Source organism: Haematobia irritans, chromosome 4 (genome assembly GCF_050003625.1).
Source record: "Haematobia irritans isolate KBUSLIRL chromosome 4, ASM5000362v1, whole genome shotgun sequence".
NCBI classification, from domain to species: domain Eukaryota; kingdom Metazoa; phylum Arthropoda; class Insecta; order Diptera; family Muscidae; genus Haematobia; species Haematobia irritans.
Genome location: NC_134400.1, coordinates 145,902,306 through 145,915,785, shown reverse-complemented (window position 1 = coordinate 145,915,785; position 13,480 = coordinate 145,902,306). Strand labels below are relative to the sequence as shown.

Genomic DNA, 13,480 nt, shown 5'->3' with positions numbered 1-13,480 from the left:
TTACTTCTTGTAGTCATTTAAATGATTGTAATAAAAATTCAGAGATTTTAGATTTCAAATCAAGGCGTTATTTCATAAATTTCTTGCACTTACAAGAGATGTTTATGATTCCTCTAAAAATCAAACAAAAAATGGTTCTTATAAATTCAGAATCTGATCTAGTCTTCATAGGTAAAATCTTTACATTTATCTGTGGGATGCGTACTGGTTGAAATGATCTGCTTGTGAAAATATCTGTCATCAAACCCCCCTGAAATTTTCAAAGGAAACTATTATATTTGATTCATGGTGGTGGGTATTTAAGATTCGGCCCGGCCGAACTTACTACTGTATATACTTGTTCAGTATTATTAAAGCTATGTTGACCTTAGTCAAACAAAATTTTCTTTCATGTAAAGATATCCAGTCTTAAGTCGAATCGCTTAATTATAAAGACAAAACGACTATGTTACATTGTCACGATTTGGTTTTTCAGTGTATTAATAACACCGAATAGTTTGAAGTTAATCTAAGTTTCCCATATATTTTTTTTTAGAATTTACCTCTGTTTGTTGCTATAGCATCTTAGGGATAAACTCGCTTCAATGAAAAGTTTATCAACTTTAGTCAAGTAAAAAATTTTAAATTTTAAAAGTTTAGTACCAAAGAAATGCGTCTTCTATGCTGGCATTCGTAATTTAAAGACAATAATTTCTTTCCAGTGTACTTTGACATAGTCCATATATATAATTTATAATTTTCCGATTTTAATTTTCAGCCATTGGTGTTATTCTCCCGTTAGAAAATGAAATGAAGTCTCCAAAGAGTTTCGGCGGATCATGTGGTGTTCTTAATATTTCTATGGTTTTAATCGTATTTCTGTATGTAGGAATGGGTCTTTTCGGATATTTGAATTATGGTGATGATATTGAAGGATCCATTACGCTAAACCTACCGGCTAAAGAAGTGTAAGTATTTGAATGCCCAAGAATTTATTTATTGAGATGCTTCCGGTCTTTAGCGCTATATGAAGTTCTAGATAGACACAATTTAAGTAAACTTTACTAATTAGAGATACTTATTATGAACTCAATTTCAGCAAACTTCACACATTTTAGGAAAATATGAACAATTTTCATATTTAGTAAAATTATGTACTTCTTTTGTATAAACCTGTTTTTCTCATTTTTAGATCACGTTTAATAACGTAAGCAAAAAATAATTAAAATAAGAACAAGTATATACGGCCGTAAGTTCGGCCAGGCCGAATCTTATGTACCCTCCACCACACTGAAAAAACAGTGAACCCACCAGGAAGAACAATTTCGGTTAATTTTAGAAAATTTTGAATATTTTTAGAAAATTTTAACTAAACAGTATAACAAACGCTGGCATCACGCCGATGTCATAAAAATAAGTTAATATTTTTCGACAAATTCAAGAAAATTTATTAGACATAATTAAGTTTTTTCACTTGTTAAAGAAAATTTTGTAGTTTGAAGGAAAAAATTGGAGTTCAAAATTGCAAGAATGTCTTTAGTGACATACGAAGTTCATGATGAACGTATTTGTAGTAAAATTTACAAATTTAAAGAAATATTGAACTATTTTATGGAAGACACGAATTTAGTTAATCTTTATCCTTCATTTGTGTATATTTTTTTCCTCGGTTTTAGTTAATTTAACTAAAGTACACAAAAAATTATTAGAGTAGATGAAACTTTCTCCAAACATAATAATTCCATGAACTAAACGAAAGTTAAATTGGCTTTAGTGAAATAGAGAGTTCACTTTTTTTTGAGTGCATGGATTGCGTAGGAACTTCTACTAAAGGCTGTCATCCACAAACGAATTACTTGGGTTGCGATAACACTTGCCGATGGCAAGGTATCGTAAAACTTTTTAACACTGTCTGCTAAATTGTAAGTTAGTCCATAAGGGGTATATATTAAACAAAAAAAAAGGCCGATTAAATACGTATATAATTCAGTTTGACAAAATTTTCTATAGAAATAAAATTTTGACAAAATTTTCTATAGAAATAAAAACTTGACAAAATTGTCTATAGAAATAAAATGTTGACAAAATTTTCTATGGAAGTAAAATGTTGACAAAATTTTCTATAGCAATAAAATTTTGACAAAATTTTCTATAGAAATAAAATGTTGACAAAATTTTCTATAGAAATAAAATGTTGACAAAATGTTCTATAGAAATAAAATGTTGACAAAATTGTCTATAGAAATAAAATGTTGACAAAATTTTCTACAGAAATAAATTTTTTACAAAATTTTCTATAGAAATAAAATTTTGACAAAATTTTCTATGGAAATAAAATGTTGACAAACATTGCTATAGAAATAAACTTTTTACAAAACTTTCTATAGAAATGAAATTTTGACAAAACTTTCTATAGTAATAACATTTGACAATTTTTACATGGCTGTTAGAGGCCATATACTAACGAAATGTACCAAATTTCAACCGCATCGGATGACTTTTGCTCCTCCAAGAGGCTCCGGAGGTCAAATCTGGGGATCGGTTTATATGGGAGCTATATATAATTATGGACCGATATGGACCAATTTTTGCATGGTTGTTAGAGACCATATACTAACACCACGTACTAAATTTCAATTGGATCGGATGAATTTTGCTCATCCAAGAAGCTCCAGAGTTCAAATCTGGGGATCGGTTTATATGGGAGCTATATATAATTATGGATCGATATGGACCAATTTTTGCATGCTTGTTAGAGACCGTATACTAACATCAGGTACCCAATTTCAAACGGATCGGATGAATTTTGCCCCTCCAAGAGGCTCCGGAGGTCAAATCTGGGGATCGGTTTATATGGGAGCTATATATAATTATGGACCGATATGGACCAGTTTTTGCATGGTTGTTAGAGACCATATACTAACACCACGTACCAAATTTCAATCGGGTAGGATGAATTTTGCTGCTCCGGAAGGCTCCGCAAGCCAAATTTGGGGATCGGTTTATATGGGGGCTATACGTAAACGTGGGCCGATATGGCCCATTTTCAATACCATCCGACCTACATCAATAACAACTACTTGTGCCAAGTTTCAAGTCGATAGCTAGTTTCGTTCGGAAGTTAGCGTGATTTCCACAGACGGACGGACAGCCGGACAGACGGACGGACGGACATGCTTAGATGGACTCAGAATTTCACCACGACCCAGAATATATATACTTTATGGGGTCTTAGAGCAATATTTCGATGTGTTACAAACGGAATGACAAAGTTAATATACCCCCATCCTATGGTGGAGGGTATAAAAATTTTCTCACATTTGGCAAAATTAAACTAAAGTCAACTAATTGTCATGAACTAAAATAAAGTTAAATCGGTTATCGAAAATGTCGATGTCTTTTTTCTAAGGGTACTTTCTTAAATATAATGTATCTGAATGCAAATATATATTAATTTAGAAATAAACATATATTTGTTTGGAAACGTCAGAGAGAGAGAGCGAGAGAGAATAGAGAATAGAGAAAACAGATAAAAATAGTGCCGTAAACATATAACCAAAGCTTACAAAATAACACAGAGAGACTAAATGGTTCTCGATTTGAAAGACATATGTTGTTGTGGATAAATGTTTCGGGCATATGAACGAGGCATCTCAAAATTTGAAATATTTAAGTCTAATAATTATTAAATTTACTATTGTGTATCTTTCTTGTGTCATCCAAACAAATCAAGTCAGTTTGTGAATAAGTAGACATTTTCCGACCAAAGAAAAGGCAATAAAATAGCGAAGAGCACTAAAAAATTACTAATTAACAGATTAATTTATAAAATAACGAAAGTAATTTTCTATTTGGGGCCCTAAAAAGGGTAAAACATAAATTTTTGCTCAGTTCAAAAAATTTTTTGTTTGAACAAATTCTAAAAATATATATTCTTAGAGTATGTTTGGGAGTATATATTACAGAGCCGATTTGTTTAGAGGGCGACTCTTGCTATAATTGAGTATATGCATAGTACAAACTAAGTTCGTTTCGGTGAAAACCGAATATAAGAACGTTTTTATATAAGGTATAACAGTTTTCGTGCGAAATCGTGATCTTAGTACTAGGCCAGAGAATGAAGCCGCCGAGTCGCGGCGTCATTTTTAACCATGGACGACCAGCCGCCGCCGAATATGTCGACTCATCTCTACGAAAATTTAGCCGCCAATTAATCAAAAATATTGATGTCAATATGAACAAGTATATACGGCCGTAAGTTCGGCCAGGCCGAAGCTTATGTACCCTCCATTATGGATTGCGTAGAAACTTCTTCTAAACACTGCCACCCACAATCGAATTACTTAAGTTGCGGTAACGCTTGGCGATGGCAAGGTATCTTAAAACCTCCTAACACCATCTTCTAAATTGTATGTAAGTCCATACGTGGTATATATTAAATCAAAAAAGATCGATCCAATACGTATATAATTCAGTTTGACAAAGTAGATATAACATTTTGACAAAATATTCTACAGAAATAAAATTTTAACAAAATTTCTATAGAAAAAAAATTTTCACAAAATTTTCTATAGAAATAAAAATTTTTACAAAATTTTCTATAGAAAGAAAATTTTTACAAAAATGTCTACAGAAATAAAATTTTAACAAAATTTTCTATAGAAATAAACTTTTGACAAAATTTTCTATAGAAATAAAATCTTGGCATATTATTTTTGGCTCGAGTGGCAACCATGATTATGAAACGAATAACATTTGAACCAAATTTTCTATAGAAATAAAATTTTGACAATGATGAAAATTTTATTATGAACCGAATAAAATTTTAACAAAATTTTCTCTAGAAATAAAATGTTGACAAGATTTTCTATAGAAATAAAATTTTGGTAGATTATTTTTGGCTCTAGTGGCAACCATGATTATGGACCGATATGGACCAATTTTTGTGTGATTGGACCAATTTTGGTATGGTTGTTAGCGACCATATACTAACACCACGTTCCTAATTTGAACCGGATCGGATGAATTTTGCTCCACCAAGAGGCTCCGAAGGTCAAATCTGGAGAAAGTTTTATATGGGGGCTATATATAATAATGGACCGATATGGACCAATTTTTGCACGGTTGCTAGAGACCATATACCAATACCATGTACCAAATTTCAGCCGGATCGGATGAAATTTGCTTCTCTTAGAGGCTCCGCAACCCAAATCTGGGGATCGGTTTATATGGGGGCTATATATAATTAAGGACCGATATGGACCAATTTTTGCATGGTTGTTAGAGACCATATACCAACACCATGTACCAAATTTCAGCCGGATCGGATGAAATATGCTTCTCCTAGAGGCTCCACAAGCCAAATCTGGGGATCGGTTTATATGGGGGCTATATATAATTATGGACCGATGTGGACCAATTTTTGCATGATTGTTAGAGACCATATACCAACATCATGTACCAAATTTCAGCCAGATCGGATGAAATTTGCTTCTCTTAGAGGCTCCACAAGCCAAATCTTGGGATCGGTTTATATGGGGGCTATATATAATTAAGGACCGATATGGAGCAATTTTTGCATGGTTGTTAGAGACCATATACCAACACCATGTACCAAATTTCAGCCGGATCGGATGAAATATGCTTCTGTTAGAGGCTTCACAAGCCACATCTGAGGGTCACTTTATATGGGGGCTATACGTAAAAGTGGACCGATATGGCCCATTTTCAATACCATCTGACCTACATCGATAACAACTACTTGTGCCAAGTTTCAAGTCGATAGCTTGTTTCGTTCGGAAGTTAGCGTGATTTCAACAGACGGACGGACGGACGGACATGCTTAGATCGACTCAGAATTTCACCACGACCCAGAATATATATACTTTATGGTGTCTTAGAGCAATATTTCGATGTGTTACAAACGGAATGACAAAGTTAATATACCCCCATCCTATGATGGAGGGTATAAAAATGTATTAATAATAGTTGTTGTTTTGCCACTATCAATCAGTCTTAAGTTGATATAACAATCTTACAAAAATTTAGCTTAGAAAATTTTAATAAAATGTTAATTTGATTGTCAGATTGGTTGTGCAATTAATCTCTTTAAAATTCGGATAACTTCAAATCAGAGAATGAAGGCGACCCATTTTTGCCGGCGGCGGCTGGCACTAAATTTTTGACTGCTGCGGCGGCGGATTGACGGCTAAGCCGATATAAATTAGTCTATTCGGCGGCGAGCAATTATCCATTATAAAATCAATTTGAAGTTACGCAAATGGCAATCAGATTAGTTGTACAACGAATCTTACAATCAAATTTCCATTTCATTCAAATTTTCTGAGGTAAAGTTTTGCTAACATGTAATATAATAAGCAACGGAGCCCGTCGTAAAACTAGGAAAAACACGACTAATGTACGCGTTAGAATTGTTGTTGTATCCTGGAAACCAGTTTCTGTTAATTGTCATATGTTGTAGTTGACTGTAGAAACAATAAGCATTGTTCGACTGTTCACCACTTAGGTGAATTCTAACAAATTAGCTTTCTAAAAATAAATTTCGTGTTGTTGCATTACTATGTAACAAAACGAAATAAAAAAATATGATTAAGGGACTTGTAAGTTATATGAAAAGATGATGTACAGTGGGAGAAAAGATGATTCAATTTGTAAGAGGAAATTTCCCAAATGTTTTCTCCATAAGGAGTTAGCATAAAGGGCCCAAAATTGAGTTATCTCTCCCAGCCAGATCTATACTAAAGGCTGTGGAAAGGTTCATTCGCCCGAACCGAAACATGTACAGTCCAGGCGTGTATAGATTTGTATCTGGCGTTTTCTTTTCAATGGCTCTATTAACCATGTTCCTTAATCTATATCTGTCCATAAAGCTCGAATAATAATTGTATAATTAGATATAATGCATTTGGACGTCAATTGCCTGTTTCGGTATCAGGCTAACATGTAATATAGTTTTGCAAAATTATTATAGCAACTCGATCCTGATTGATTGTGGGTGGAGGATTCAAAATTTTAGCCAAAAATACGACAGTTATTAATAAGTTTTCCTGATTTAAATCAATATTTTTGATTAATTGGTGGCTAAATTTAAGTCGAGATGAGTCGACATATTCGGCGGCCGCGTCGACTGGCTAAAAATGGTCGGCGGCGGCTAAAATCAGCGGTGCGACTCGTCGGATTCATTCTTTGCTTCAAATTGATTTTATAATGGATAATTGTCCGCCGCCTAATAGACAAATTTACATCGGCTTAGCCGTCAAGCCGCTGCCGCTGGAGGCAAAAATGTTGGATAATGAATTTATAGTTGAAATGTATTTGAATATGAATTGATCTTATCGTTAGTTTTACGTTAAGTTTAAATACTCATCATTGCAACAACCCTGTAATTGAATTGTACGTATGTATTAGTGCAAACAATGTAAACCTAGATTATGCCAAATTTGGCACAGTTTTGCTTCTATCACTCAATAAATGAACTCCGTTTTATCAACATATACAACAGGTTATGGGCCTATAATCGCGTTAATTTTGTGATCGTTTTTTGAGTAAATTATAAGAAAAGTAAAAAGATGACAATGAATTACACACAATTTCCTAAGCTATCAAATAGCAATTATCATATTTGGAAATTTAATATGGAATTGCTGCTGCTGGAAAGAGAGCTGTGGGATGTGGTTGTTAGAGGTGCAAATCCTGCGTTGACTGGTGAGGATGCTGCTAAGTGGTTAGTGCGTGATGGTAAAGCGAGGGCTGCTATTGGTTTGGCTGTGGAGGAGTCACAGAAAGTAATCATAAAGCAACTGAAAACTGCAAAGGAGTTTTGGGACGCTTTAAAGAAACATCACGAAAAAGCAAACATAACCAACAAAGTTAGTTTACTTAGGCAAATGTCATCTATGCGTTTTGATGGTGGTACAACTATGGAGGATCACATCTGCGAATTTTTATCGATTGTGGACAAATTGCAGGATTTAGGAGAAACTGTTGAGGATCATAAGGCTGTTGCATTTTTGTTGGGTACGCTATCAGAGGACTATAGTCATGTTATTTCATCACTGGAAATGAGACCTGAAGCTGATCTCTCGCTGGATTTAGTGAAAGAAAAACTTTTGATGGAATACAAGAGGAAGACTAGTTCCGATCAACAAGTTGAATCTGCATTCAAGATACAGAAGAAGAAATTTGTGCCGAAATGTTATTTATGTGGAAGGCCAAGTCACATAAAAAGAAATTGCCCCAACAGAAATTCACAAAAACAACGATCAAATGATAACAGGGCGAATGTCGTACAAAGTGGTAAAGATAGAAATGCTTGTTTTAGTGTGAAAAATAAAAGGCTTAACAGAGAATGGTATATTGATTCGGCTGCAACTTGCCATATGTGTTGCGAGGAAAATTATTTTGTTGCACTGAATAAAAACCATTGTGATGTTGTATATTTGGCTAATGGGGCAGAGCTAAAAACAAGCGGCATTGGAGACTGTGAGCTGTTTTGTGAAGGCAACAAAATCCGTGTAAGAAATGTTTTGTTTGTTCCGGAATTGGACGGAAATTTAATCTCAGTTCGGAAATTAGATGTGGAAAATTACGAAATTTTGTTCAAGGCTGGTGGTTGCACAATAGTTAAAGGTGGAAATGTATTTGCAAAGGCAGTTCTTGAAAACAATATATATGTGCTGAAGCAGTGTCATAGCGCAATGAAGATATCGCAAAATTCGGAATGTATACATGTATGGCACAGACGACTTGGTCATCGAAATATACAATCTATAAACACTACAATAAACAAGGATCTTGTTGAAGGTATCAAAATAAAGAAATGTTCCTGTATTAGTGACTGTGAAGTATGTTTAAGGGCAAAATTGGCCAGATCATCTTTTCCAAAAGCATCGGAGTCTAAGTCGAGTGGAATTTTGGATTTAGTACATTGCGATTTATGCGGACCAATGCAAAACACAACACCTTCTGGAAATCGCTATTTTATGACGCTGATTGATGACTACAGCAGATATTGTAAAATTCATTTTCTCCCATCGAAAGATAAGGCGTTTGAGAAAATAAAAGAATTTGTGAATGAATGCGAGAATCAATTTGGAAAACGCATGAAAATCGAGGAGAATTTGTATCGAGGTGGAGAATTTGTAAACAAAAGAATGGAGCGTTTCTTCAAATCAAAAGGGATAATACATCAGCTGACTGCGCCTTACTCCCCTGAACAAAACGGGGTTGCCGAAAGGCGAAATCGTAGTTTGACGGAAATGGCAAGATGCATGCTTTTTGATGCAAATCTTGAAATAAAATATTAGGCTGAAGCTGTAAATAATGCCAACTATATTCAAACCCGTTTGTTGTCTGCTGCTGTTGATGTTACCCCATACGAACTTTGGTTTGGTAAGTCCCCAAATTTAAATCATATCCGTGTTTTTGGTTGTGTGGCATATGCTCAAATAAATAAACAGAAACGTCAAAAGCTTGATGATGTTGCTGTGAAATACAACCTGGTGGGATATTGCGATAATACAAAGGCGTATCGTTTGCTGGATACAAAGACGAATAAAATAGTAATTAGCCGAGATGTAAAATTTTTGGAATCGAAAATTATTTCCAATGAAGAGGATCTTGTTGATAATTGTGAAGAGAATGGAGAGTTTGTGTGCGTCTCTTTTGAAAATGAAGAAGAAGAAATAGAATCAGAAATTTCGGATGATGACGATTTTCATGGGTTTGATTCGGAATCGAATTTACCTTCAAATGAAGAGAACAACGAACAACCATCCGTTAATATCGCGGAACGAAGATCTTCAAGAATCAACAAAGGTATACCTGCAAAGAAGTACGGTTATAAAGTCTATTATGAGGATGACCCACATACTTATGAAGAGGCTATGGCTAGATCGGATAGCAAAAATTGGTTGGATGCTATGAGGCAAGAAATGGATGCATTGCACAGAAATAATACGTGGACTCTTGTGGAACTACCGAAGGACAAGAAAATAGTCGGAAACAAATGGGTTTATAAATTGAAGGAAACTGCTGATGGTGAGATGAGGTATAAGGCGAGATTGGTCGCAAAGGGGTATTCCCAAAAATATGGTGAAAATTACGACGAAATTTTTGCGCCAGTCGTTAAACAGTCTACCATTCGAAGTTTATTGGCCATCGCAAGTTTCAATAGAATGAATGTTAAACATGTTGATATAAAGACGGCATTTCTGTACGGTGAGTTGGACTCAGAAATTTATATAGAACAACCTAAAGGCTTTGTAGAACCTGGTAGCGAAAATCTTGTTTGTAAATTGAATCATAGCCTATACGGATTAAAACAATCAGCTCGTTGTTGGAATCAGCGTATCAATAAAATTTTTCATTGATTCTGGATTCAGAAGGGGAAAGGCTGAACCTTGTTTATATGTTAAAGGCGAAGGCGATTCAATTGTTTACATTTTGATTTATGTCGATGACATTATTGTCGCTACGAAGAATGATGTTGAAATGAATAATATACTATCTATATTGAGGTCGAATTTTGAAATAACGGAGCTTGGTGATTTGAAACGTTATTTGGGAATTGAAGTAAGTTGCAAAAATGGCGTGTATTATTTGTCGCAAGAAATTTATATTGACAAACTACTGAGAGAATTTGGTCTCGAAAATTCTAAAACTTCTTCAATTCCAATGGATCCTGGATATTTCAAATCCGAACTTGGAGATATCTTACCTGATAACAATTTATATAGAAAGGCGATTGGTTCCTTGTTATATATATCGAATAATACCCGACCCGATATATCAGTCGCCGTATCGATTCTATCGAGAAAAGTTAGTTGCCCGAATAACTCAGATTGGACCGAGGTCAAACGCATAATGAAATACCTGAAGGGAACAAAGACTTTGAAACTGTGTGTCGGTTCTAAATCTGATTTACAACTAAAAGGATATGCTGATGCCGATTGGGCAGGAGACACGAATGGGCGCAAATCTACAAGTGGCTACATTTTTAAACTTGGTGATGCTGTTATAAGCTATGCTAGCCGCAAACAATCTAATGTAACTTTGTCGTCGACTGATGCTGAATTTGTTGCACTTGCCGAAGCGACACAGGAACTTCTTTGGCTGATGCAATTATTTAAAGAATTTAATATCAATGTTTCGTCACCAACTACTTTGGAAGATAATCAAAGCTGTTTGAAAATACTGCAAGCTGAAAAGATAAACCCGAGAACTAAGCATATTGATGTGAAATACTATTTCGTTCGAGACTTATATGAATCTGGAGATGTTATGTATGAGTATTGCCCAACTGAAATAATGCTGGCAGATATTCTCACAAAACCTTTACAGCGATTGAAGATGACTAGATTGAGAGAATTAATTGGTTTATATAATTGAAGTAAATTTGTATTTTTTATTAATGTTTATATAAATTAATTACAAAGCAATATTAATAATATTGAGAAGGGGTGTTGGATAATGAATTTATAGTTGAAATGTATTTGAATATGAATTGATCTCATCGTTAGTTTTACGTTAAGTTTAAATACTCATCATTGCAACAACCCTGTAATTGAATTGTACGTATGTATTAGTGCAAACAATGTAAACTTAGATTATGCCAGATTTGGCGCAGTTTTGCTTCTATCACTCAATAAATGAACTCCGTTTTATCAACATATACAACAAAAAATTTAGTGCCAGCCGCCGCCGGCAAAAATGGGTCGGATTCATTCTCTGTACTAGGCTATAGGTATAATTGCATTCGGGGTCTATACACAACTTATTTGGCAGCAGACGTCAAAAATATTCTCCTCTGACCACATAGTGGATTTAGGACGCAATTATGTTTAGTTTATATGTTATTTACTTTTATGTAGTATTCATTTTACAATATTGTTATTATTATTGTCTCGTTACAGTTTGGCTCAATGTGTAAAGGGTATGCTAGCTTTTGCTATTTTCATTACTCATGGTTTAGCTTGCTATGTAGCCATTGATATTACCTGGAATGATTATGTTGCACGTAAATTGGGACCCCAACGATCGAAATTATTTTGGGAATATGTTGTGCGTACTCTTTTGGTCCTAGTCACATGTGAGTATAAAAAGCGACTATGATTAAAATCTACGAGTATTCACATATTTTTTAATTTTCTCTTTGATTTCAATTAAAATTTTAGTTTTGCTAGCTGTTGCAATACCCAATTTGGAATTATTCATTTCGCTCTTTGGAGCCCTGTGTCTATCTGCCTTGGGCTTGGCATTCCCCGCTCTAATACAAATCTGCACCCATTGGTATAATACCCATGGGATGGCAAAAGTTTGGCTGTTATTTAGTAAGTATTCGATCTAGCTGTGACAAAATCATAAAATTTATTTTCAATTTTATGATTTTTAAATAAAAAGTATTTTTTGTTTTCTTGGAAATAAAAAATTTTGTTAAAAACAATTTTGGCGATAAATTAAAAACAAAAATTTACAAATAATAACTTTTGTGGTACCCATTTTCCAAATTTTTTTCTTTGCATGTAGGCATAATTAATCCTGTTTGTGGGGATCTTTACCATATCTATAGCAAAATAAATTAAAGTATTTATTTCTCTACTTGCAGGCAACTTTGTATTGATTATAGTCGGTATACTTGGATTAGTAATCGGTACATACACATCACTAGCGGAAATTATTGCAAGCTTCTCAGAATAGATGCATAATAATCAGCAGCATGGTACAAACTCCCATCGACTGGATGACCAATGGATGTCCTGTATACAGTAGAAAATCGCCAGAAATATATAAGCATTTATAATACGAACATTCCACTATATAATAATGAATGTTGACGAATAGTTTAGGGTATTTATTTCTTAGTTACAATTGGGACCAATGTTATTATTTTAATTTTAGAAGGCAAAATTTACTCGAATGTGAAACTGAATAAACTAATTAAGCCATTAACGAAACCAAGGCTAAACTTAAGCATTAATTTCGTATTGTAGTTTTACTTACAAACACAAAGCAAAAGTGAGCGTGAGGCTTTAAACGTTGTTCGTGCGTGAGCGTGAGTGAAATTTTACTCACGCGCACACCTCTACTTCACAGTTTTAACCCTTAAATGCACAAGATCACCGACTCCTCCGAAAAAAATATATAATATGCAAAATGGTAAATAAAGAACACCTGCACTGAAAATCAAATAAGTAAAGTAGAAAGTCGGGCGGGGCCGGCTATATCATATCCTAAACCACCCCTACTGAATTCGCATTTCCATATTTAAGGACATTAAGGTGTACATTTTTATGGTCACAATTTGAGCACAAATGTCCGATATTATATATAGTTGTAGTTATAGTTGGTTTTGCACTTACAGAGTTAGTATAAAACAAATATGGAGTCCATTATTAACAAGTATATAAGGCCGTAAGTTCGGCCAGGCCGAAGCTTATGTACCTCCACCATGGATTGCGTACACCCTCACAAAAAATCGCTT

The 13,480-nt window shown here is 34.3% G+C and overlaps 1 protein-coding gene across 2 annotated transcripts in view; it reads left to right on the top strand.

Moving 5' to 3' along the window:
- The window catches only part of LOC142233775 (proton-coupled amino acid transporter-like protein acs), an 85,282-nt gene extending 72,306 nt beyond the window's left edge, over positions 1-12,976 (top strand). For both annotated transcript variants that reach the window (XM_075304808.1, XM_075304807.1), the window contains exons 5-8: positions 758-947; positions 11,913-12,088; positions 12,174-12,329; positions 12,605-12,976. In XM_075304808.1, coding sequence (XP_075160923.1) covers positions 758-947; positions 11,913-12,088; positions 12,174-12,329; positions 12,605-12,696 — 614 coding nt within the window. In that variant the 3' untranslated portion in view covers positions 12,697-12,976. The remainder of the gene's footprint in view (positions 1-757; positions 948-11,912; positions 12,089-12,173; positions 12,330-12,604) is intronic.
- Positions 12,977-13,480: the final 504 nt, after the last annotated feature.